Source organism: Papilio polytes, unplaced genomic scaffold, assembly GCF_000836215.1.
Source record: "Papilio polytes unplaced genomic scaffold, Ppol_1.0 DF822733.1, whole genome shotgun sequence".
NCBI classification, from domain to species: Eukaryota; Metazoa; Arthropoda; class Insecta; order Lepidoptera; family Papilionidae; genus Papilio; species Papilio polytes.
This window is the reverse complement of record NW_013526471.1, coordinates 2329825-2356815: the sequence shown is the minus strand read 5'-3', so window position 1 is coordinate 2356815 and position 26991 is coordinate 2329825. Positions and strand designations below refer to the sequence as shown.

The 26991-nt window shown below is 34.3% G+C and overlaps 5 protein-coding genes across 5 annotated transcripts; all 5 read left to right on the top strand.

The window, feature by feature from the left end:
* LOC106105671 (cholinesterase 1-like) lies at positions 1-962 on the top strand (the record flags this gene model as incomplete). The annotated part of the gene is made up of 1 exon (XM_013286094.1): positions 1-962. A coding segment is annotated over exon 1 (795 nt), but the record flags the coding sequence as incomplete, so codon positions are not given.
* Positions 963-968: 6 nt separating this feature from the next.
* LOC106105746 (esterase CM06B1-like) lies at positions 969-1603 on the top strand. The gene is made up of 2 exons (XM_013286178.1): positions 969-1333; positions 1416-1603. Exons 1-2 carry the CDS (start codon positions 1005-1007, stop codon positions 1585-1587), a joined length of 501 nt encoding a protein of 166 aa, XP_013141632.1. The 5' UTR covers positions 969-1004; the 3' UTR covers positions 1588-1603.
* Positions 1604-2928: 1325 nt separating this feature from the next.
* LOC106105743 (cholinesterase 1-like) lies at positions 2929-5968 on the top strand. The gene is made up of 3 exons (XM_013286175.1): positions 2929-3196; positions 4006-5345; positions 5713-5968. The coding sequence occupies exons 1-3, from the start codon at positions 3068-3070 to the stop codon at positions 5882-5884; spliced, it is 1641 nt and encodes a 546-aa protein (XP_013141629.1). The 5' UTR covers positions 2929-3067; the 3' UTR covers positions 5885-5968.
* A 5615-nt stretch (positions 5969-11583) lies between these two features.
* LOC106105670 (cholinesterase 1-like) lies at positions 11584-13906 on the top strand. Its single transcript, XM_013286093.1, has 3 exons — positions 11584-11722; positions 12313-13652; positions 13735-13906. Exons 1-3 carry the CDS (start codon positions 11594-11596, stop codon positions 13904-13906), a joined length of 1641 nt encoding a protein of 546 aa, XP_013141547.1. The 5' UTR covers positions 11584-11593.
* A 4198-nt stretch (positions 13907-18104) lies between these two features.
* Positions 18105-20492, top strand: LOC106105706 (cholinesterase 1-like). Its single transcript, XM_013286133.1, has 3 exons — positions 18105-18252; positions 18827-20166; positions 20249-20492. The coding sequence occupies exons 1-3, from the start codon at positions 18124-18126 to the stop codon at positions 20418-20420; spliced, it is 1641 nt and encodes a 546-aa protein (XP_013141587.1). The 5' UTR covers positions 18105-18123; the 3' UTR covers positions 20421-20492.
* Positions 20493-26991: the final 6499 nt, after the last annotated feature.

The window sequence follows — 26991 nt, the reverse complement described above, 5'->3', positions numbered from 1 at the left end:
CTTTGCCACCAAAACCTTGGAGCGGAGTGCGAGATGCTAAGAAGTTGGGAAATCCATGTCAGCAATACGATGTTTTCTTTCTTCGAGAATTTATTGCTGGAAGCGAAGACTGCCTTTACCTTAATGTGTTTTCACCGAATATAAAACCCGCAAAACCGCTGCCGGTCATGGTTTGGATTCACGGAGGAGGATTTTCCAGCGGAAGTGGTTCCGATGAGATGTACGGACCAGATTACTTAGTAAGAAATGATGTTATTCTTGTCTCGTTTAACTATAGACTCGAGGTCCTCGGATTCCTTTGCCTGGACACGGAAGACGCACCGGGTAATGCGGGCATGAAAGATCAGGTTGCTGCACTTAGATGGGTTCAAAAGAATATCAGCAACTTTGGAGGAGATCCTAACAACGTTACGATTTTCGGAGAAAGTGCCGGAGGTTCGAGTGTTTCTTTCCACCTTTTATCACCCATGAGCAAAGGATTGTTTAAGAGAGCCATACCACAAAGTGGACAGGCTATCACTTGTTGGGGAACAAGTTTTGAGATTAAAGAAAGATCGTTACAATTAGCTAGAGAACTAGGATGTACTTCAAAAGACGTAAAGGAGGTGTCCAAATTTTTAAAAGCACAACCTGTTGAAGCACTTGTTAAGAAAAACATTACAGTAACCTATCAGGAAACAAATAAGGCAGCTCTTATTGTCCCCTTTAGTATAACGGCAGAAAAACAATTTGGAAATAACGAACGGTTCATGGTTAGTGAAGCTATCGATGTATTACGTAATTCTGGCATACATGAGGGAGTGGATGTTATGGAAGGCTACACTGAAGATGAGGGAGTTTTATTTCTAGGATCCGGTCAAAACGTCTATAAAATGTTCCCCCAGGCGAATAAGTATCCCGAATTTTTCGTACCGAGACCAATCGCTCTACATTGTCCACTAGTCGATCAAATAGAAGTAGGCAAAATGATAAAGAATTACTATTTTAAAGATGACGACGTTTCTATGGACAACGTGTACACTTTGCAACAGTATCTTGGCACAGAATACTTTAAATATCCCACAATTTTATTTCAAAAAATGTGTGCAAAAAGAGGAAAAAATAAGGTTTTCTTTTATACATTTACCTGCAAATCAGAATTAAATATTTTCAAGCACGTACTGGGAGTCGAAGATATTGTGGGAGATAGGGCTATAGCCTGTCATTGTGATGAACTTCCTTATCTGTTCCCTATGAAAATGTTCACCACAAATAACCCAAATATCGATATTTCACGTGTATTTAAGTTGATAGATCAAATAACAAAGCTTTGGACGAATTTTGCTAAATACGGGTAAGATAAAATGTAATTGTAACTGATATTTATTTTGTATCTGTTTAACAATGTTATTTATTTAATATTGTTTTATTCGCAGTAACCCAACACCCGATGAAAGTCTCGGCGTTATTTGGAAACCATACTCTTTAGAAGGCCAGGACTTTTTGGACATCGGTACAAATTTAGTGGCCGGTACTGCACCAAACAAGGATGAACTGGAATTCTGGGAACGTATTTTTAAGAAATACTGTCCAAAGTATGCGCTATAAAATATAATTCCGTAATCAAAATATTTTCAAATACTTCGATGTAGCAATATATATTTTATTTTTAATTCAATATTGTGTCTGTTTCATAATTTGAGACAAGAAAATATTTTAAACTTTAGATCTAAAATTACTTTAAAGGTTGTAATTGGTTTACGGGATATTCTAACTTAGGGTAGGCTCCGAACCCCTCAGTGGGGACGTATAGTAAGCTGGTGATGATGATATTCTAAAAAGATTATTTTTGTAAATTGCGGGAAAACATTTGGTGAATAAATACTCAGTAGTTTAGTTCTTAATTTTGTATAATAAACAAGCTGTTCCCGTGCGGCTTCATCCGAAATTATCACTTAATTTTATTGTTTATATTTGTCAAATGACAAAATTCAAATGCATAAATGACAACTTTGCTTACTTGATGTTGACAGCTTGTAGTTTATGGTCCCATTCCCACATTAGTTTTTATTTTTATCCAAAATATTTCCCCCTAAGTTTAACGGCGTAAATACAAATAGTCTAAAGCGTATCGCAAGTGTAGGGCTTTTTATTAAAAAAATAATTATTCAAAAACATGGTGTGATTGCTGACATCCTACGCCACAAAGTAGTATAAGTTTACGCTATAATATATTAGTATAGAAAAAAAAACACATAATTGTTTATACCATTATAGATAATATATAGATTTCATGTTGCAATAGTTATTATACCTGATATCACAAAGATAAAATATATCTACTGTTTCCAGCTTTATGTTTTCGATCTATACTATTATAATAAAACGTAAACACATATGTACTTCTTTGTTGCCTTAGATGTCAGCAATTGCAGCATATTTTTAAATAATTCTTTTTTTAATAAAAGTCCCTACACTTACGTCATGCTTTAGGCTATATATTTTCACGCCATTAAACTTAGGGGTAAATATTTTGGAAAAGAAAACCCTGATGTAGCAAAGAGACCACAAGTTGCTGCCAACATTAAGGTTACCAACGAGATTACCAAAGTTTGTCGTGTGATGTCAGTTTGACATTTGCTATTGATAATTTGACAGATGTAAACAATGAAATAAAATTTTCTTAATTTCATGCGGATGAAGCCGCACGGGAGCAGCTAGTTTCGAATAAATTACTTTTGTAACTAAGTATTTAATTTGATTTCATAAAAAAAAAATTAAAAAAATCTTCTCTCTAAATTTTACTTTGAAGAAAAACACTAATCTTTAAACAAAAACTCTTGCACGACAAATATTGACCTTCTCTTGTTTAAAAAACGTGTTCCTAAAGCATTGACTCATCAATCCAATAGACAATTATACATATCTTGCTAAATGATAAGTGTTGGTAACGCGTGCAAGTAAAGACGTATTTCGTAAAACCCGAATTGAATGTGAATCAGCAAAAATATTATTTATAATCGCACGACATTCCTTTACGACTTCAGTCGTTGTCGATAAGTCTAATAATCTTCTAAGATTATTAAAAATGGTGAGGGTACGAATCAACGATGGTGTATTGGAAGGTGAGGTGACCAACAATGAATATGGAAGAAAAATATTCAGATTCAAAGGCATTCCATATGCCCAACCACCAATAGGAGACCTGAGGTTCAAGGTAAATCTTACCAATATTATAAAAACGTATAGACGGATGGTTGTTTGTTAGAGTTTGCCGCCTAAACGGTTGAACGAATCTAGATGAAATTTGGCATAGATGTAGAGCACAGTCTGGAGGAATACATTCACTTTTTTTTTTAATCTCCACGTGCACAAAGTCGCGGTCGAAAGCTAGAATATTCTATACTCAACAAAATAGTCTAAGAAACTCTTACGAAATCTGATGTAATTGGTGTTTAGTGTAATGTAATCTTTTGCTTTCTCGTTTTTTATTTATTCAAATAGATTTAATTCAAGATAAAAAGCTTTATTAATGTAGGCGTGTAAAAATCTATGATCACGTAAAGTCGAAAAGTAATAATCTGTTGCTTTTTTATAGTTCAAGTATAATTAACATTAAAAAAAGTTAAATAACTCACACACGCACACACACAAGCACACATGTCAGACAGTTAACATGTAATTTTTATTTATTTCTATCATTTATAATTAGTAACAACTTAAATGTCTTGTAATAAATGCATTCTAAACAAATGCCTTTGAATTTTTTTTTGATAACATGTAATTAAAACAGAAGGAATTGGCTCCTTAAACACAGGTTGTTCTACTTAATGAGCCAAGACCTTATTAACACTGCAATATCTGAGTTGACGATAATCTTATCTTTAAAAAAATGAAGTATCATTTATTACTTAAATTACAATCGAACGTGGTGTAGAATAATATCCGGTTCGGACTAGCTCTCAAGTACAATGCCACGGATATTCTTATTTTATAAAATACTATTCTTGTATTATAATTTTACAGGCACCTCAGCCAGTTATACCTTGGAGTGGAGTACGAGATGCAAAGAAGTTAGGAAACGAGTGCTATCAATATAATGTTTTTTCACGCTCAGTGAATTTGGGAAGCGAAGATTGCCTGTACCTTAATGTTTTCTCACCGAAACTAAATCCAACCGAACCGATGCCGGTAATGGTTTTCATCCATGGTGGGGGTTTCACCGGTGGATCTGGTTCAGATGAAGTATACGGACCCAATTATTTAATAAGACATGACGTTATTCTTGTCACGTTTAACTATAGACTAGAGGTCCTTGGATTCCTTTGTCTGGATACCGAAGACGTGCCCGGTAACGCGGGCATGAAAGACCAGGTCGCTGCACTTAGATGGGTCCAAAAGAATATTAGTAACTTTGGAGGTGACCCTGATAACGTAACCATTTTTGGAGAAAGTGCAGGAGGGGGCAGCGTTTGTTTTCACCTTTTATCACCTATGAGTAAAGGATTGTTTAAAAGAGCCATACCACAAAGTGGACTCGCTATCACGCATTGGGCAACAGGTTTTATGGTTAAAGAAAGATCACTACAATTAGCTCGAGAATTAGGATGTAACTCAAAGGACGATAGGGTAATTTGCCAGTTTTTAAAGGCACAACCTATTGAAGCACTTGTTAAGAAACACGTTACAATGTCGTATGCAGAATCAAACAAAGAAGCTCTTATTGTGCCCTTCAATATTGTTGTAGAAAAACAATTTGGAAATAATGAACGTTTTATGGTCGACGAAGCAATTGAAATATTACGTAATTCTGGTATACATGAAGGTGTGGATGTTATGGAAGGCTTTACTGAAGATGAGGGAGTTTTATTCCTTGGGTGCGGTTATAGCGTGTATAAAATGTTCGACCAGGCTAATAAGTATCCAGAATTTTTCGTACCGAGATCAATCGCTATACATTGTCCTCTAATCGATCAAATAAAAATAGGTAAAATGATAAAAAACTTTTATTTTAAGGACGAAGATGTTTCTATGGAAAACGTGTACTATTTGCAAAAGTATTTTGGTACTGAAAACTTTAAATATCCAACGATTTCGTTCCAAAAACATTGCGCAAAAAGGGGGAAAAACAGAGTTTTTCTATATAAATTCACCTGCAAATCTGAGTTTAATGTTTTCAAACATGTAATGGGAGTCGAAGATATTGTTTTGAGAGATAAGGCCTTAGTCAGTCATGCGGACGATCTTCCTTATATCTTCCACATAAAAATGTTAGCAGATTTAAACCCAAAACTGGATGTAAACTCTAGAGTTTTTAAGATGATTGATCAAGTTACAAAACTCTGGACAAATTTTGCAAAATACGGGTGAGTGACCTTATAATTAAATTCAAACTATTTTTTAGCAATGAAACCATAGTCAAGTTTTATACTTCGGAGATATATCATTATTATTGTCATCTCTTACACTGATTTACATCAGACTAGGTTTAATTTGTTCTGAGATACGTGCAGCTTGCCTTACGTCAAAGTTCTCCTTCAAGTCAAAGCTCGTTTTATAACATCTACACCTGGATGGGCTGACTCGCTCAGTAAAATATCACGATTACACAGTATGAGTGTGCGCGCAAGAAACATCCCCGAATTCAATTGAGTCGCATGTTTGCTACCTCCTAGTATAAAAAAGCTGGTAACTGATTTTGTTTTGTAGTTAATTGTTTCCTTTATTTCGCAGTAACCCAACTCCCGATGAGAGTCTTGGTGTTGTTTGGCAGCCGTACACTTTGGAAGGACAAGAATATTTGGACATAGGTGAAAATTTGGTTCTTGGTAGCTCACCGGACAAAGATGAGTTGGAATTTTGGGAAGGAATTTACCAAAAATATTGTCCGAAATATGCGATATGAAATATCACACTAATGTATACTATTAGTGCAATAAAGCGTGAACACATACTTCTTTGTTATGTAGGATATCAGCAATAACAGAATATTTTTAACTTTGACAAATGTAAACAATACAACCAGTATTACCACAAATAGTAATTTAAAATAACAGGGATTAAAATTTTGATATTATATAATTTTAAGTATAATTGATTGTTTTCAATTTTATGTTTATTGTCTTTAATAAAATGTTTTTCATTTTTATTGTGTTAAAATTATTTCATTTCATTTTCAAAGTAAATTTGGATCAAAACCGCGCGGGATCATTTATCTACATGTCTATACTATTATAATAAAGCGTAAACACACACTTCTTTGTTGCCTAAGATCTCAGCAATTACAGCATGTTAATGAATAACTCTTTTTTTAAGAAAAAACCCTATACTTACGTCACGCTTTAGGCTATATATTATCACGCTATTAAACTTAGGGGATAAATATTTTGGATAAAAACTCTAATATGGGAAAGAGACCATAAGTTGCTGCCAACATCAAGAAAGCAAGATTGCTAAGGTTTGTTATGTCATGTCATTTTGACATTTGCTATTAATAATTTGACAAATGTAAACAATAAAATAAAATTTTCATAATTTCATGCGGATGAAACACGGGAACAGCTAGGTATTTTAATAAAATTGCTTACATTAATGAATATTGTTGGCCCAATCATAAAAATATTAGGCAATGTTTCAATTACAATTTAGATTGGAGATATGTTAACCGTTTTATCGCTTGCTGATATACGCATTATCAGAAATTATTATTGAAATACGATTGTCAATAAACTTCCCATATGTGACGTTAACAAATAACAAATTATCGAAAACAGTGATTATACATTTTTAAAGTGACATATACGAGCCCCGATGCAAAATAGTTCGTCTGTAGTTTGTCTAAATAAGATAGATTAGTTTGATAAATGACGCATATGAAGTATCGAATTCAATTTGTATGAAAGCAAATGCCATATTTAATAGACAGGTATCGTAGTGACGAAGCAAACACGCATAGTGAACAATTTTGACCTATCGATATTCGGTTTAAATAATTATCGAACTCTTCTAAAATTATTAATTTCTTAATAACTAATTTATTGGACAATTCTAGTATTGATTATAGTGTAGAGAATTTAGCGATGACAGAAATAATAGCGAAATCCAATTCGATTACGTACGGCTGTAGTGGTATTAAACATTTACTCTCATTATTTGTTATGGTCAATATTAATTTGACTATAAATCTATCGATTCCAACTTCTATAAGAATAGTAAATCGACAATCGATAAGATTCATGACTGATTTTACACAACCCATCCCTACTAAATTTGAAATGAATTGTCAAACTAATCTAAATTATTTAGACACACTATAGTTGCACAACTAAATATCTAGTAGTGTGCACCTCCATATACATTTATCCTTCCCATCCTCTCCTTGTAGGAATATTGTGAACAGAGGGAATAGGACTAGAATTAAGCCTCTATTATGGTATAGAGAAAGTGTACTTTTGTAAAACTAAATAAATTTTAATTCATGTTTTTGTTTTTATTTTTTAAATCTAATTACAATAAATATTAAATTGAAGTAAGTATTAGCATAAATATGATGCAATAACTTTTTGATAAAAATAATCACAATCTTATAAGAACACTATAGGTATCGAAATGTAGTAGCGATATGAGTTAGCATATATTTAAACAATATCAAAATAATAACAAATATAGTCTTGTGGTAACCAGTTTTATCTACTTATGAACAGACTTTCTTATCGCACAAATTATTATTTTATTTATATTTATTGTGCGCTTATCAAATTATTATTGAGCCAACTGATATATTTTACATAATATAAGTGTTAATATCTTTCACAGTTTTGTTGTTACCCGACTGATAAAAAGAGTTATTTTCCTCTCGTATGTTTGTTATTGAAGTTTGTATCTATGTAAATTCCAATGTGCCTATAGTCTAAACGGGTAAACCGATTTTGACAAATGAGGTATCTGTTTATTCGTCTTTTTAGAGTGTCGTAGTACATCCGCATAAGACACCCACAACGAACGTGAGGTTTGAATTATTAAAAGTCAGTAAACAAGTTTTTTTTATAACACAAGGTGACAAACGAGCAAGCGGCCACCTGATCAGCCAAAATGGCGAAGCGACCGCTACCCATAGACATCCGCAGTTGCAGATGCCTTGTCTACCCTTATCCGACGGAGGAGGAGACGCACATACAGAAGATATTTCCCCTTCCTATGCATGTCCTCCACCGTCAAATCCACTTCCCCTTCCCATCCTATTCTATATATACTACAAGGCCGATTTAGAAAATTCTTTCACCACAAAGGTATACCAAAGGTCACCATATCTATGACTAAAACAAAATATATTTTTTGTTATTGCTTTTTTAACTTCACGCGGACGAAGTCGCGAGCTGCAGCCAGTTAAAAGAATCTTTGTTCTCTTTTCAAATCTAAAAGATAATGTTTTCAGTCACGGAAACAAACATCATATTATAATCATACAAAAATAGTAAATAAATACGTCAACAGAAAAGGTAACCGCATTCTTACAAGAGTATTATTGTAATTGGATGACAATAAGAGGCAGCAAAGTCGTTACTTGGCTTTGACTGTCATTTGTTTCCAATGGAACAGATGGTAAGTGAATAAACAATATAATCCGGTAGTTAATTGTAAATGACTTCCGAACGGCTAGCTTTTTACTTAGAACTATAATATAATAATATAAACTTATATTCTAAGAGGAAAGATTTGTATTTTTGGATTTTTTGTATGTATTGTCATAACTGGCATTTTGTTGGCATTCCTATAAAAATAAATAAATAACTCAAAAACTACTAGGTCCATTTAAAAATTTATTATTTTTGTAAGATGTATGGAAGAGCAGCACATACTGTGCCGACCCTCCATAAGGGATAAGGGCAAGTGGATGATGAATATTCTAAGAGGAAAGATTTGTATTTTTGGATTTTTTGTATGTATTGTCATAACTCAAAAACTACTAGGTCGATTAAAAAATTTCTTTTACCATTAAAAAGCTGAATTATCACGGAGTACCTTAACTTAAATTTTTATTTTTGTTATCTATATTCTTATTAGCAATGTATAAATAGGCTTTGAGACATTGATGAGAGTTTGTGGCGTAAAAGTAGATATTGGTAGGGTTTTTTTTTATTGGACAAAAACATAAATTTAAAAATACAATAAGGAAATGTTATAAGCGGTACAGGAACCCACATGATTTATGTGTAACTACTAGTCACTTAGTTTATAACATATAAAAAATAATAAAGAAACTTAGACTATTTTACTCACACACAAACGGTGAAAGAATTTGAAATCGGCGCAGCAGCCCCCGAGCCAATCCAATACATACAAAAACACAAATCTCTCCTCTTTATAATATTAGTACAGATTATTTTAATTTACACGGTACATATTTCTTGTTTTAATAGAGCCGCTTTTAAAATTAATTTTACATTTTGATGGTTTTTTAATTAGTTGTTCGAGCATTTGAAAGCCATGGATCTGTTGTTCCTCTGGTGTTGTCTATGAGCGTCAATGAGGACCTTTAATTTTCCCCCACTCGTGTACCCTATACACTTATTAAAATACTAGCTACTCGCACGGGTCCAATACTTATACGTTACTGTTACTGCGTTGGCGCAGCGAACCAAAGTGGTTCTTGGCCTCCGACACGAGAGAGCGAAGCCTCGTCTGTCCTGCGTTGTCGCCAGTTGATCGACTCTAGCTCACGTCGATCCAGCTCTACGGCATCTTGCCAGCGGTATTTGGACTGGACGACGGGTTTATACTTATACGTAAATGTGTTCTTCTTCTTCTTCTTCTAATGCCTCTCCATTACTGGAGGTTGGCCGTCAGCTCAGCGAATCTCACCCTGTCCTGTGCCAAGCGAAAAAGTTGTTCGACGCTGGCGATACTTGTCCACTCCCGGATGTTTCTTAGCCATGATTTCCTTTTCCTTACAACGCGTCTTCTGTCTGCGACTTTGCCCATCATAATGAGTTGGAGAAGCTAATATCTTTCATGTCGCAAAACATGCCCCAAATATGCAACTTATCGCTTTTGGACGGTTTGCAACAATTCTCGTTTTTTGCCGACGCGTTGTAGGTAAATGTGTTAATTTATTTAAAATTAAACACCTCTAATGTTATAACAGTCTTAGTAATATTATAATTGCGAAGATGGACGGATTGTTATAGTTTGTAGCCTAAACGCCTGAAAAAATTTGGTAAAAATGGCATAGACGTGATGGATCATCTACAAGAATACATAAGCGACTTTTTGTTTTGTTTTTAGTACCACGCGGATGGAGACGCTTGCTTAAACTAGTTAATTAATAAATTCGAAGTTAAAGTCTTGACTAATAATATAGCCATATTTCAGGAAGGGAAAACATATCGTAATGAAGTTTATCGTGAGGCATTCCGATAAAGCGGCGGTGGAATGATCATTTATCTGCAGAATATAAAACCGTATTTTTCCGCGAACGCTTTTCATAATATAAATACAGTTCCGTGTTACGAATTAACACTGTATTTTGATTTTACCTCGTTAAGACAACAAGATAACGTATCATACATACTTCATTAATTTTAAATCTAATCGTAAAACACTAAGGTTTCGATAGATGGATAGAGTTTTGTTGCCATGTAACTGCGATAAGGCCAAACGGATCAAAACACTCTGATTGATATTTGATATATATTTTAAAAACTTTACATAGGTCACTTGTCAAGTTTTTTGGGAGTTTCCCGTTGAACCGATAGTCACATATATCAGCTCATCAATCGATCGATCCGTTGGAATTTTTATTCATTATGTCTATTAATTGTATGTATTCCATCGTTCTAGTAGAATAAATCCCAATGGGACGATCGATCGGTGGACCGATCGGTCCAACGGGAAACACCCGTAGTTTTCGGATTCCGCTTACGAAGTCGAGGGCAAAAGCTAGTGTCCTTTTTTCACTATCTTGCTAATTAATTAAAATCGATTGTAACTCCGTTTGATGGATCGATTTATTGTCTTAATACGTTTGTTTTATGTCAACATAAGACAAGATTAAAGTATGTAAATCACAATTACTATGTATTTACAATCGCGAGTTTCCACTGCTGAAGCATTTGTGCAAAATCTGGTTCGTATAGGAAATATATTCGTTTTCAATTATAATGACAAAGATGACAATGTTTCTCTTCTTGAGGCAATGAAAATGAAGTGTGAATAAAATTCACAGGGTATTTGACATAGTTACAAAAAATCTACAGTGGACATGAGAATCTCACTCGCATTAAATTCTTTATATATCTCTTTCCTTTTATGTTTTCGTGTTATTTATTAATTTTAAGTTATAATCATTAGGGTTTCTAGTTTTTTAATTATCTACTTATACTCTATGTAACAAATTCTACTCAACCACTCAATTGTCGTTCAAAAATGTCTAAATCTGTGAAAGAACGATTGTTTTAAACTATACGGAATCAGCTGTGGGAAACAGCTTATCTTACGATAAGAAATAGCGTCTGCGAAGCGATTGAATGAATCGGCACAAAATTTTCTTTATAATGAGACGTCTCTGCGTTTCTCGTTCAGTTGCTTGTAAAAACAGTTTGAGTAGCGTACCAATATGGTTCAGGTAAGAATTAGCGACGGCATTTTAGAAGGAGAGGTGATCAACAACGAGTATGGGGGAAAGATATTCAGCTTCAAAGGCATTCCATACGCACAGCCTCCTCTAGGAGACCTCAGGTTCAAGGTAAATATGATGTAAATTTAAAATTTTGTTTTTTCACTTTTTTTTTTAATGAAAGATTTCTAAAATCATTTTTTTATACATCTCATAATTCTTCTATTTCGTGAACATGGGATTTAAAAAAGGTAATATATGATATAGCCGCGTGCATCCTCTCTACCCCCTCACTACCCTCTTCTACCTACCTACCATCGTAGCTTCCATCTCAATCGGTTCCCAATCCGGTAATACTAACGAAGTAACGGTCCGAGCCAAGGCTCCTGAGGGAGCACTAGAGCCTAGTTACTGATAAAAGCGGTTTAGGCTAAGCGCCATTTGCGCTCGGCCACCTCAAGCCCGTTGAATCTGCAAATGCCTCTTCAAAACGCTCAATACTTAGCACTTGTTACATGTGACTAGACAGGAATCAATTTTAGAATTAAAGAAAACATATGACTTCTTCAATCTCACAAAATGTAAATTAAATTTCAAAATCTAACCACTAATATACTGATTCGATCGCGTATATATTTATGAGTAGTAGCTATGTTTTAATTTTTTTTTTTACAGCTTTGCTTCTGTGATTTTATTACACACGTTTTTTTGTCGTACAGGCCCCTTTGCCACCAAAACCTTGGAGCGGAGTGCGAGATGCTAAGAAGTTAGGAGATTCATGTCAGCAATACGATGCTTTCTTTCTTAGAAAGTTCGTTGCTGGAAGCGAAGACTGCTTATACCTCAATGTATTCTCTCCGAATATAACACCGTCCAAACCGCTGCCGGTCATGGTTTGGATTCACGGAGGAGGTTTAACAAGCGGAAGCGGTTCCGATCAGATGTACGGACCAGATTACTTAGTAAGAAATGATGTTATTCTCGTCACACTTAACTATAGACTCGACGTCCTCGGATTTCTTTGCCTGGACACGGAAGACGCAGCGGGTAATGCCGGCATGAAAGATCAGGTTGCTGCACTTAGATGGGTACAAAAGAATATAAGCAACTTTGGAGGAGATCCTAACAACGTTACAATTTTCGGAGAAAGTGCCGGAGGTGTGAGTGTTTCCTTCCACCTCTTATCACCCATGAGCAAAGGATTGTTTAAGAGAGCCATACCACAAAGTGGACAGGCTATTACTTGTTGGGGAACTAACTTTAGGACTACAGAAAGATCATTCCAATTAGCTAGGGAACTAGGATGTACTTCAAAAGACGTAAAGGAAGTATTGAAATTTTTAAAAGCACAACCTGTTGACGCACTTATTAATAAATACGTTACAGTAACGTATCTGGAAACAAATAAAGCAGCTTTTATGGTGCCCTTTAGTGTAACTGCGGAAAAACAATTTGGAAACAACGAACGGTTCATGGCTAGCGAAGCTATTGAAGTATTACGTAATTCTGGTATACATGAAGGTGTGGATATTATGGAAGGCTACACTGACGATGAGGGAGTTTTATTCATGGGCGGATGCGGTCAAAACCTCCCAAAAATGTTCTCCCAATCGAATAAGTATCCCGAATTTTTCGTACCGAGACCAATCGCTTTACATTGTCCTTTAGTCGATCAAATAGAAGTAGGCAAAATGATAAAGAATTACTATTTTAAAGATGAGGACGTTTCTATGGACAACTGGTTCTCGTTGCAACAGTATGTTGGTACTGAATACTTTAAGTATCCCACGATCTTATTTCAAAAAATGTGTGCAAAAAGAGGCAAAAATAAGGTTTACCTTTATTCATTTACCTGCAAATCAGAATTGAATATTTTCAAGCGCGTAATGGGAGTCGAAGATGTCGTAGGAGATAGGGCTGTAGCCTGTCATTGTGATGAACTTCCCTATATGTTCCCTATGAAAATGTTTACCGCAAATGACCCAAATATCCATATTCCACGAGTCTTCAAACTAATAGACCAAGTGTCAAAACTTTGGACGAATTTTGCTAAATACGGGTAAGATATAATGTCATTATAACTGGTATTTATTTTGTATTTGTTTAATAATGTTATTTATTATATATTGTTTTCTTCACAGTAACCCAACACCTGATGAAAGTCTCGGCGTTATTTGGAAACCATACTCTCTAGAAGGCCAGGACTATTTGGACATCGGTACTAATTTAGTGGCCGGTACTGCACCAGACAAGGATGAACTGGAATTCTGGGAACGCATTTTCAAGAAATATTGTCCAAAGTATGCGCCATGAAATATAATACTGTAAAAAAATATTTACAAAGATTTCGATGTAACGACAAATGTTGGTTTTTTTTTAATAAAGTTTTTTTCACAGAATTTTAGAAAAGAAAATAATTTTAATTTTCGATATAAAAATACTCCTTGTCTTTAAAGATCGTGATAGGCTTATATGATATTCTAAAAAAGATTCTTATTGTAAATTGTGGAAAAACGATTGATGAAAAAACACTCAGTAGTTTAGTTCTCAATTTGAAAAAAAAATAAAAAAAACACATTTTTTCACTTGCTTTTAAGAATACAAAATTGTGTTAAAACTGTTTTTATATAGTAAAACGCTAAAAAAACCTCAGTGGTTTTACAATAGCGACATAATTGTTTATTCCATAATTTTTGTAGAAAGTGCCGGAGAGGGCAGCGTTTGTTTTTACCTTATATCATCTATACGTAAAGGATTGTTTAAGAGAGCAATACCACAAAGTGGACTCTTTAATACGCATTAGGCAACAGGCTTTATGGTTAAAGACAGATCACTGCAATTAGCTCGAGATCTAGGGTGTAACTCAAAGTACGATAGGCACATAGACACAGCCTATTGAAGCACTTGTTAAGAAACACGTTACAATGACTATACGGAATTAAAGAAAGAAGCTCTTATTGTGCCCTTTAATATTATTCTAGAAAAACAATTTGGAAATAATGAACGTTTTATGTCGACGAAGCTATTGAAGTATTATGTAATTCTGGTATACATGAAGGTGTGGATGTTATGGAAGGATATACGGAAGATGAGGGAGTTTTATTCCTAGGGTGCGGTTATAGCGTCTCTGAAATGTTCAACCAGGCCAACACATATCCTGAATTTTTCGTACCGAGATCAATCGCTATACATTGTCCTCTAATCAATCAAACAATCAAAAAACAAATATCTGAAAAAAATTACATAGACTCGGTTCAATGATACATCCATCGCCACTGGCAACTGTCGCGCTAGTATAAGTAAAAGCAGTAGTATATTGTATTTAAAAAAAAGGAACTTACTAGTGATATACGGATTATGCAACAAAAAAAAAGAAATAAAAAAAGAAAAGGAAAACAAACTGTGCAAAAAAGAGTACGGACCAAGAGTCTGTAGAAGTTTATAAATAAAAAAAAGTACCATAAAAAATTACTTAAGATAACTACAATTTAAAATTTTCTGTAATGTAAAACTTTAAGTTAATGTAAAATAGTTAATTATTTTAAATTTAATATTTATTGTATTTAATGAAATATTTTCATTTTTATTGTTTTTAATACATTGTTTCATTTCATTTTTCATTTTCAAAATAAAATTTTAAAATTTTATGCGGATGAAGTCGCGCGGGATCAGCTACTTTTTAATTAAAATTGCTTAACTATATTAGTATTCTGGCCTAATCATAAAAACATTGGGCAGTGTTTCAATTACAATATAGGTTAAAGATATGTTAACCCTTTTATCGCTTGCTGATATTAACCATTATCAGGAATCATTATTATTAAAAAATAATTATCAGCAGATTTCCCAAATGTGACGTTGAATAATAAATAACGAATTGCCGGAAGCAGTGATTATAAATTTTTAAAGTCATGTATCATAAGATCAAGACATTAGAAAAAATAAAACAAATAAAAAAACAAACGCAAAATACAAATAAGAAATGGGTGTCTTTCAACACACTGCTGTGCAGTATAATGACTTTTCTTTTAATTATTATTAAGTAAATAAAGTTAAAACATAGTATTTAATAACCTCGTTAACATCTTATATAAATCATCATCTGCAAATGGGTCAAAACACCGCCTAAGTAACTACTAACTACTCGTATATTTCATATAAACATTGGTGCAAGTAAATATTTCACTCATATTAAATTCATTATCTGAATATTCCGTACAAGGGTGAGGGAGACGTATAATTCATACAAGCTTATTTATCACTTTCACAAAAACAAACTGAAATGCTAAAAGCGTTTTGCAGTTCAATGAACTCGGTCGAGTAAGGAATGAAATGTAAATACCCCTTCTTTTTATTTATTAAAATTCTTCTAAAAAACCAATGGATACGGTTGTTGTACTGACTTTCAACTATTTATCGAATAGTGTGCGCACCTCCATAACATTGAAAATAGAGTAAGTGCTTAAACAGTAATGTAAAACATCAAAAGAATCTTACTTCTTACTGATATTATAAATGCAAAAGTTTAGATGGCTGAATGCTTGTTAGAGTTTGTAGCCTAAACGACTGAACGGATTTCAATTAAATTTGGCACAGACTTAGAGGACAGTCTGAAAGAACACATAGGTTTTTTACCTTATAAGGATAGAGTCTCAGACGAAAACTAATTTATTTTAGATTAAGTGCCCAGGTTATAGGTAGCTGGCGGCGCACTGTGGACTCTCTCTTCCTCTCTTCAGGGATTACATTAAGTCACATGCTGAAAAACGGATAAACGGCCACCGGAATTCGCCTAAATAGCGAAGCAACCGCTGCCATACATCCGCATTTGCAGACATGGTGCCTACCTTCAAGTGACAGAGGACACACAGATAGAGGTTTTTTTCCCTTGAATATAGGTTCAAGCCCTCGCCAAATTTACTTTCCCTGCCCATTCTCTCCTTGTAGGAATATTGTGGACAGAGGGAATAGGACTAGAATCTCTAGTATGGTATAGAGAAAGTGTAACTTTTGTAAAACTAAATAAAAGTGAATTCATGTTTTTGTTTTTAGTTTTTAATCTTATAAATATTAAATTGAAGTAAGTATTAGCATAAATATGATGCAATAACTTTTTGATAAAAATAACCAAAATCTTATAAGAACACTATAGGTATCGAAATGTAGTAGCGATATGAGTTAGCATATATTTAAACAATATCAAAATAATAACAAATACAGTCTTGTGATAACCAGTTTTATCCACTTATGAACAAACTTCCTTATCGCACAAATTATTGCTTTATTTATATTTGTTGCGCGCTTGTCAAATTATTATTGGACCAACTGATATATCTTAAATTATAATCGTAAAATACTAAGATTTAGATAGATGGATAGATTTTTGTTACCATGTAACTGCGATAAGGCCAAACGGATCAAAACACTCTGATTAACATTTGATATATATTTTAAATACTTTACATAGGTCACTTGAGAAGTTTTTTTGGCGTTTCCCATTAGACCGTCACACATATCAGTTCATTAATCAATCGATCCGTTGTGATTTCTTCTCATTATGTCCATTAATTGTATGTATTCCATCGTCCAAGTAGAATAAATCCCAATGTGACGATCGGTCCAACGGGAAACAACCGTAGTTTTCGGATTCCGCTTACGAAGTCGAGGGCAAAAGCTAGTGTCTATTTTCACTGTCTTGTTAATTAATTAAGATTGATTGTAACTCCTTTTGATGAATCGATTTATTGTCTTAATACGTTTGTTTTATGTCAACACAAGACAAGATTAAATTATGTCAATCACGATTATGTATTTTCAATCTCGAGTTTCCCCTGCTGAAGCATTTGTGCAAAAACTGATTCCTATTTTTCGTTATCAAATATAATAAAAAAGATGACAATGTTTATCTTCTTAAGGCAATGAAAACTTGGTGAGATTCTAATAATTATGGTGCCTGTTTCTTAAATGTTTCAGTTTGTACGTACGTATTGTTTTATTCAGTTGTCCTTCTTGTAAATATTTTTGAATAACTTTTTAGTGTTTTGTTTTTTCAGAATATCTTGTTTTTATGTATGCGGGCGTGTTGTTCGTACATTTCATTGTGACAGCCTAAAAACAACTAAATGGATTTTGAGGTGTGAATCGAATTCACAGGGTATTTTACATCGTCACAAAAAATCTACAGTGGACATGAGGATCTCACTCGCATAAATGTCTTTCCATTTATGTTTTCGAGTTATTTTATAATTTTAAGCTTTAGTCATTAAGGTTTTTAGTTTTTTAATTATCTGCTTATAATCTATGTAACAAATTCTACTCAACCACTCAATTTTCGTACAAAAATGTCTAAATTTGGGAAGAAAGATTGTTATAAACTATACGGAATCAGCCGTGGGAAACAGCTTATCGTATGATAAGAAATAGCGTCTGCGAAGCGATTGAATGAATCGGCACAAAATTTTCTTTATAATGAGACGTCTCTGCGTTTCTCATTCAGTTGCTTGTAAAAACAGTTTCAGTAGAGTACCAATATGGTTCAGGTAAGAATTAGCGACGGCATTTTAGAAGGAGAGGTGATCAACAACGAGTATGGGGGAAAGATATTCAGCTTCAAAGGCATTCCATACGCACAGCCTCCTCTAGGAGACCTCAGGTTCAAGGTAAATCTGATGTAAATTTAAAATTCTGTTTTTTTTTTTCACAATTTTATTAATGCAAAATTAATGAAAGCATTTTTTATATATAATAATTCTTCTATTTTGTCAACATGGTACATTGTGGTACATGATATAGCCGCGTGTATCTCCTCTACCCCCTCGCTACCTTTCTCTACCTATCTACCATCCTAGCTTCCATCTCAATCGACTCCCAATACAGTAATAATAACGAAGTAACGGCCTGAGCCGAGGCTCCTGAGGGAACCCTCGAGCCTAGTTACTGATAAAAGAGGTTTAGGCTAAGCGCCATCTGCGCTCAGCCACCTCAAGCCCGGTGAATCTGTAAATGCCTCTGCGAGGCAAACAGTGACAACTCAGTCAAAAAAAATTCAATCTATAAATATAAACCTGCAAACGCTCAATACTTAGCACATGTAACTAGACAGGAATCCATTTTAGAATTAGAGAAAACATATGACTTTCACAAAATGTAAATTAAATAGCAGCTATGTTTTAATTTTTTTTCTTACAGCTTTCCTTCTGTGATTTTATCATACACGTTTTTTTTTGCGTACAGGCCCCTTTGCCACCAAAACCTTGGAGCGGAGTGCGAGATGCTAAGAAATTAGGAGATTCATGTCAACAATACGATGCTTTCTTTCTTAGAAAGTTCGTTGCTGGAAGCGAAGACTGCTTATACCTCAATGTATTCTCTCCGAATATAACACCGTCCAAACCGCTGCCGGTCATGGTTTGGATTCACGGAGGAGGTTTAACAAGCGGAAGTGGTTCCGATCAGATGTACGGACCAGATTACTTAGTAAGAAATGATGTTATTCTCGTCACACTTAACTATAGACTCGACGTTCTCGGATTTCTTTGCCTGGACACGGAAGACGCAGCGGGTAATGCCGGCATGAAAGATCAGGTTGCTGCACTTAGATGGGTACAAAAGAATATAAGCAACTTTGGAGGAGATCCTAACAACGTTACAATTTTCGGAGAAAGTGCCGGAGGTGTGAGTGTTTCCTTCCACCTTTTGTCACCTATGAGCAAAGGATTGTTTAAGAGAGCCATACCACAAAGTGGACAGGCTATCACTTGTTGGGGAACTAATTTTAGGACTACAGAAAGATCATTCCAATTAGCTAGGGAACTAGGATGTACTTCAAAAGACGTAAACGAAGTATTGAAATTTTTAAAAGCACAACCTGTTGACGCACTTATTAATAAATACGTCACAGTAACGTATCTGGAAACAAACAAAGCAGCTTTTATGGTGCCCTTTAGTGTAACTGCGGAAAAACAATTTGGAAACAACGAACGGTTCATGGCTAGCGAAGCTATTGAAGTATTACGTAATTCTGGTATACATGAAGGTGTGGATATTATGGAAGGCTACACTGACGATGAGGGAGTTTTATTCATGGGAGGATGCGGTCAAAACCTCCCAAAAATGTTCTCCCAATCGAATAAGTATCCCGAATTTTTCGTACCGAGACCAATCGCTTTACATTGTCCTTTAGTCGATCAAATAGAAGTAGGCAAAATGATAAAGAATTACTATTTTAAAGATGAGGACGTTTCTATGGACAACTGGTTCTCGTTGCAACAGTATGTTGGTACTGAATACTTTAAGTATCCCACAATCCTATTTCAAAAAATGTGTGCAAAAAGAGGCAAAAATAAGGTTTACCTTTATTCATTTACCTGCAAATCAGAATTGAATATTTTCAAGCGCGTAATGGGAGTCGAAGATGTCGTGGGAGATAGGGATGTAGCCTGTCATTGTGATGAACTTCCCTATATGTTCCCTATGAAAATGTTCACCGCAAATGACCCAAATATCCATATTCCACGAGTCTTCAAACTAATAGACCAAGTATCAAAACTTTGGACGAATTTTGCTAAATACGGGTAAGATATGATGTCATTATAACTGATATTTATTTTGTATCTGTTTAACAATGTTATTTATTGTATATTGTTTTATTCACAGTAACCCAACACCCGATGAAAGTCTCGGCGTTATTTGGAAACCATACTCTCTAGAAGGCCAGGACTATTTGGACATCGGTACTAATTTAGTGGCCGGTACTGCACCAGACAAGGATGAACTGGAATTCTGGGAACGCATTTTTAAGAAATATTGTCCAAAGTATGCGCCATGAAATGTAATACTGTAATCAAAATGTTTGCAAAGTCTTCGATGTCTCAATAAATGTTGGTTTTTATTCAATAAATGTTTTTCAAAGCATTAAAAAAAAAAAGTTTTTCGATATAAAACTACTCCTTGTCCTTGAAAGATCGTGATTGGTTTATAGGATATTCTAAAGAAGAATCTTATTATAAATTGTGGGAAAACGTTTGATGAACAAATACTCAGTAGTCGAGTTCTTAATTGTGTAATATCATTAAGATAATTTTTCGATTTCAAAAGAATTACTTCTGTGACTAGGTAATTAATTTAATTTCATACAAAAAATGAAAAACCCTCCTCTCTAAACTACGATACTTTAAAGAAAAACAAAAATCTTTTAACAAATAAACGCACGACAAATATTGACCTACTATCACTTAAAAAATGAATGCCTATACGTAAAAAAAAGTCCGGATAAACATGTAGTCTAATCAAATTTGTTAAAATATTAGCGTCTCGTATCTGCTTCGCACGGGTCCAATGCTTATACATAAATGTTTATTTACGTAATATTAGAAACCTCTAAATTCAGTATTTCTGTACTATATTATCACTGTATCTATTTATAAAAATCCTAAATCAATATCTTTTAGGTACTTTTAAAGATCTAAGCCTACATAGAGACAGACAGAATGCGACTTTTTATACTATGTAGTCTAGAAAAGATGGCTTATTGTGTTATGTGCCATGTTTATATGTACACCTATATAAACATGGTACATTTACATGTAAATACTGAACTAGGAGGTCATAGTTATTGAAAGACAAAACCCTAAGCTTAACAGTTCTTAGAACATTTATTCCCAGAACGTCTTATTTGTTAATTAAAATCCGGGAAATTAGATTCGTATCATGAGGACGAAATATTCAAATTTCAAGCAACAAAAGGCCGTCAAGAAAAGGATGAACATTTCCATACAAAGCGGCGGAGTTTTGTTCACTTTTGCACAGACATAAATCATGTTGGCTGACAGCCCTCCAGGTGCACCCCTCCCCCCGCGCACCCAGCACCCCGACGACTCTGAATACAAATGATAATGAACACGACGTGACGCTTTCCATTCGGATGTTGCACGCACTTTAGACGGGAAGCTTTGCGAGATTAAACTGATAAAGACAAGGACGTTGGTCATACTAAGATACGAGTTCTATCGTTTTTATGAAACAGAGAATCAAGTGCCCTTTAGTAGTCACCTATAGTCAACTGAAAGGTTTAGTAGCTGTACCTGAGATCTATAAGGACATCTGGTGTCTAGATGCGTGAAGTAAAAACAAATAAATAAAGGAAAACAGTCTTATTTGTGATATTACTAATGCGTAAGTTTAGATAAATGGATGGATGAATGTTTCTTTGAATCTGTAGCCTAAACGTCTGAACGGATTTCGATTGAATTTAGCATAGACGTGGATGATCGTCTGGAAATATACATAGTTAAATACTTTTGTTTTTTACCGACGGAGCCGCGGGCTCAAACTGGTTTATTATTAAATTTGGAGTTGAAATCTTGACTAATACTATAGTCATGTTTCAGGAAAGGAAAACATATCGTAATGAAGTGTAACGTGAGGCATTCCGATGAGGCGGCGGTGGTACGTTCATTTATCTGCAGAATACGAAACCGTATTTTTCCGCGAACGCTTTTCACAATGTTAATACAGTTCCGTGTTACGAATTAACACTGTATTTTGATTTTACCTCGTTAAGACAACAAGATAACGTATCATACTTCAATAATCTTAAATCTAATCGTAAAACACTAAGGTTTAGATAGATTGATAGATTTTGTTGCCATGTAACTGCGATAAGGCCAAACGGATCAAAACAATCTGATTGACATTTGATATATATTTTAAATACTTTACATATGTCACTTGACAAGTTTTTTGGGCGTTTCCCGTTGGACCGATCGTCACACATAATAGCTCATCAATCGATCGATCCGTTAGGATGTTTTCTTTATGTCCATTAATTGTTTGTATTCCATCGTTTCAGTAGAATAAATTCCAATGGTTTGATCAGTGGGCTGATCGGTCCAACGAGAAACACCTGTAGTTTTCACATTCTGCTTACGAAGTCGACGGCAAAAGCTAGTGTCAGTTTTCACTATCTTGCTAATTAATTAAGATTGATTGTAAATCCGTTTGATGGATCGATTTATTGCCTTAATACGTTTGTTTTATATCAACAAGATTAACGTAGTTATACATATCGCAATTATGTATTTTCAATCGCTAGTTTCCACTACCAAAGTATTTTTACGAAAATATAAGGTTCATCTTTTTCGTGTCCAAATGTAATGAAAATGTTTCTGTTCTTGAGGCAATGAAAATTTGGTGAGATACTAAGAATTATGATGACAATTTCTCAAATGTTTAAGTTTGTTCTTCATTAAGTAACTACGGATTGTATTATAAAGTTATTGTAACCGCTACCTAATATCGATATCTTCCTGTAGTATTATTGAATCACATCTCCACGGAACCCCTCGGAACCCCTCTAAATTTGCGATGTAACACAACACCAATTTCCCCTTCCATCAAATTTGCTCCTATTTAAATTTCCATTCCCTACCAGATTGTATATGATTTTTATTTTACATATAGCAAAGAATGAGATTATGGTAATATTTTCATTATTTGACGTCAATGACATTTCAATCTTTTGTTATTTAAATTCTTATATAATTTATTTTGTCGTTTTTTCTTAAAAGGAACAAAAGTTTTTACGTTCAAATCTTGCAATCACAACGTTTCTAATTTTATCTCGTGCAGTGAATTTGTTTCGTAAACCTTCTAAGACTAATAAATTGATTAGGATTCAATTATTTCAATATATGTATTACCAGCAACAACAATATCTCGATATATATTTAGCTCTCATCATCATCATCACCAGCTCACTATACGTCTCCAACGAGGGGCTCGGAGCCTACCCTAAATTAGTGTGACTAGGTCATAGTCAACCTCGATGGCCCAATGCGGGTTGGTTGACTTCACACATATCTTTGAATTTCTTCGCCGATAATGTGCAGGCATCACGTTGTTTTCCTTCGCCGTAAGAACGTCGGGTAAATTAAAACGTATGAAAATTCGAAGAATCGAAAATCACATTGGGACATGGCGGGATTCAAACCCAAGACCTGTAGATTACAAGTCAAGTGCTTAAAACACTGAGCCACCGACGATCTTTTAGGTTTTAGCTCTATTTCTAGTAAAAATACAAATATTTGTTAGTAACGACTACTGTGTTCGATGAATTTATTTCACGTAAATAAGTAAAATAATAACTGCCATAAAATATTACAAATTTCTTCAACGTACCCTTGAGGCTTCAAAGAAATGAGGCAAATTATATTTGAACGCAAATTTCATCTCGGATAATGCTCTGGTTTTAACGTAATATCTTAGAAGATCAATCATTTCACTTCTCTACATTCATACATCAAGAACGGAATACAAAATATACTTTTTATTCGTCTTTATTCTTGAGTTTGGGAAGTGGCAAATTGAATTTGCGAGTTTTTTTATTAGAAATTCCGGGAACTTAGAACGCCCTCTAAAAGAGACAAAAGCCGGTATTGTTTTGTCTTTTTGCGCTAACACAAAGGCTTCCTCCGCCTATTCACTAGAATTATGCGGTTCATAATTAATTCTTCTGACATATAGATATTGAGCATTGATTTATTTTATTTGTTTATTCTTGTCGCTAATTTTCGAGGACAAAGTAACATTGCTAAAAAGTTACAATGTTGTAACTTTATTAACTGACTAGCTTTCGCCCGCGACTCCTTCCTCATATAAAAAAATGAAACAAAAGTAAGCAGCGTATGTGTTCTTCCTAACTTCAAGATTCTTTGTGATCCATTCAGCCGTTTAGGCTACAAACTCTAACAAACATCCATCCATCTAAACTTTCGCATTAACAACATTAATAAGATTATGCGATTGGTATTATTATTTTATTACTATTTTAATAGTGTAGTTCCAACGAAATGTTATGTTTTTCGACTTAGTTAAATACTGGTAATAGTTATTTATTTGCAAACGAGTTATTTCCTTTTATACAAATATGTGCGTTGATTATTTAAACATGCTGATCGCTTAATTACAACATTGCTAACAAGTTTCGTTAGCTACTCTAAAATAGAATTCGAGTAGATAATTTCCGTAGTTATGACTCATCATCATCACCAGCTCACTATATCCCCACCGAGGGGCTCGGAGCCTACCCTAAATTAGGGTGATGAGGCCATAGTCAACCACGCTGGCCCAGTGCGGATTGGTCGACTTCCCACATATTTTTAAATTCTTCGCCGATATGTGTAGGTTGCATCACGATGTTTTCCTTTACCGTAAGAACGTCGGGTAAATTATGTACATATGAAAATTCGAAAAATCGAAAATCACATTGGTACACAGCGGGATTCGAACCCAAGACCTGTAGATTACAAGTCAAGTGCTTAAACCACTGAGCCACCGATGTTCACGTAGTTATGAGTATCGAGACTTAAAACTACGAGTAATTTGAGCATATTGCCTGAATAAAAATTCAAAGAGTCTATTTTATTGCATCCGGATATCGCATACGGTAGATGGTCATAGTAAGTCAACAGCAATTCCTCTGAACTTTCGTCATGTATAGCCGGAAGTTTGAACGCTCAGACTATGAATAATGTTCGGTAGAGGGAACGGAAGCGACGCGCAGTCCGGGTTCGCGTCTGTTCGTGTGCAAGTCGCCTTATCTTTTTGCTTCGCGGCGCAACTTTGATCGCGACGGAATTTTAAACTTGTCTCGTTCTACGTTATCCACACAATTTATTTATTGCCTTTTCCTTCGGTGATTTGTGCTCGTGTTATGGATAAACTTTGACTGCGTGATATAACAAACTTCGATTAACAGGACATGTTTAGAGGTCATTTGTTGAATTGGAAATAATTTATTGGTTGTTCGATATCAAGATTTTTTATATGTTTTGCTGCTCTGGTCTGACATAAATATATTATCAATTTTGACAGTCTAGGTAACAAATGAGAAAATATATTTTTATGTTAGTTAATCTAGAAATTTCTCAAACTAACAGGATTTGATTACTTAGTATTACTTAACTAGTGAAGTCATCGCTGCCCATAGACTTTGAACAATAATGCTTATACCATTGTGATTTAAAATTTTACAAAAAAACTCATAACAGCTATAACAACCATCTAAACGTCGCAATTTATAATTGACTAGCTTTCGCCCGCGACTGTATCCGGTGGATTTAATAATAATAAAAAAATTAAACAACGTATTTGTTCCTCCAGACTTTACATCATGCTTTATTTAATCGAGATCTGTTTAGGCAGTAAACAAAACAAAAATACACATAAACTTTTGCATTTGTTATATTACTGGAATTAATAAGATTGTTATTATATTCATGTTACCCGAAAACGTACCTTATAAGTTAGCAATAAAAGCTAAACTTGTTTAAATAAACTCAATATTGCAACTTCAAGTGTGCTTAATTCTTAGGCAAGAGCTCGTTATGCAGATATAATCTTTAATTTCCAATATGAGCACCGACGTCTTCTACAAAAGAACTCAATATTGGAAGCATTCTGGATTCACAGTAAAGCTTAACCTGGTTATAAGAGATAAGTATTCTTAGCGTGTTATAACTTGAACATGAATTTAGGTTAATTTTAACCAATTGCGATATATAATCATACTAATCATACTAATATTATAAATGCAAAAGTTTAGATAGATAGATGGATGTTTGTTAGAGTTTGTATCCTAAACGGCTCAACGGATTTCGATGAAATTTTGTGTAGATGTAGAGGATAGTCTGGAAGAACACATAGGCTACTCACTTTTGTTTATTTTAATTACACGCGGACGGAGTCGAGAGCGAAAGCTAGTTTAATATATCTGATAATTGCATTGCAAATAGCGTGGCACTGTCGTATAAAAAATATTGCTATTATTTTTTCAAAGAAAATACGCGAGGATGGCAATATTGTCAAAACGTTTTAATGTATCAGACAATCTATCTATAGCTATATCTTCTATATATATATAATAAAATTGGAGTGTCTGTAATATCAAAAAAAAAATCCAGATTTCGGGAATATAATGAATTTGTGTTCCGGGTTCCGGGTAATCTCCGAAATAGCTGGACTGATTTTGACCGGATTTTCACTGGAGGGTAGCTGACATACACGGGCATATTATAGGCTACTTTTTTATCTTAACATTGCGTGGTCGAAGTCACGGGCAACAGCTAGTGTAACATAGGATTTTTTTTCGAATAGGACCATACTAATGGCCGCTATTCCTCTATAGATTGCTTAGATCTTTGGCTGTCGACGCACATTATTAACATGAAATTAATTTGTTATGGAGGTTGAATTGATAGTTGTTGACTATCTCAGTCTTATGGAAGGCTTATTTTTAATCGAAATAACCACGATTCATTTATAAAATCTGTTGAAATAAAATAACACTTTTATATTTAACATCATAGGCTTGACTATTCATTGCCATACCTCGCTATCCA

Bases quoted from the DNA above. Each gene is read 5' to 3' on its own strand.
- LOC106105746 (XM_013286178.1), top strand. From the start codon at position 1,005: ATGGACAACGTGTACACTTTGCAACAGTATCTTGGCACAGAATACTTT. The intron at 1,334-1,415 runs GTAAGATAAAAT...TTTTATTCGCAG, and splicing joins ACGAATTTTGCTAAATACGG to TAACCCAACACCCGATGAAA.
- LOC106105743 (XM_013286175.1), top strand. From the start codon at position 3,068: ATGGTGAGGGTACGAATCAACGATGGTGTATTGGAAGGTGAGGTGACC. The intron at 3,197-4,005 runs GTAAATCTTACC...ATAATTTTACAG, and splicing joins TAGGAGACCTGAGGTTCAAG to GCACCTCAGCCAGTTATACC. The intron at 5,346-5,712 runs GTGAGTGACCTT...TTTATTTCGCAG, and splicing joins ACAAATTTTGCAAAATACGG to TAACCCAACTCCCGATGAGA.
- LOC106105670 (XM_013286093.1), top strand. From the start codon at position 11,594: ATGGTTCAGGTAAGAATTAGCGACGGCATTTTAGAAGGAGAGGTGATC. The intron at 11,723-12,312 runs GTAAATATGATG...TTTGTCGTACAG, and splicing joins TAGGAGACCTCAGGTTCAAG to GCCCCTTTGCCACCAAAACC. The intron at 13,653-13,734 runs GTAAGATATAAT...TTTTCTTCACAG, and splicing joins ACGAATTTTGCTAAATACGG to TAACCCAACACCTGATGAAA.
- LOC106105706 (XM_013286133.1), top strand. From the start codon at position 18,124: ATGGTTCAGGTAAGAATTAGCGACGGCATTTTAGAAGGAGAGGTGATC. The intron at 18,253-18,826 runs GTAAATCTGATG...TTTTGCGTACAG, and splicing joins TAGGAGACCTCAGGTTCAAG to GCCCCTTTGCCACCAAAACC. The intron at 20,167-20,248 runs GTAAGATATGAT...TTTTATTCACAG, and splicing joins ACGAATTTTGCTAAATACGG to TAACCCAACACCCGATGAAA.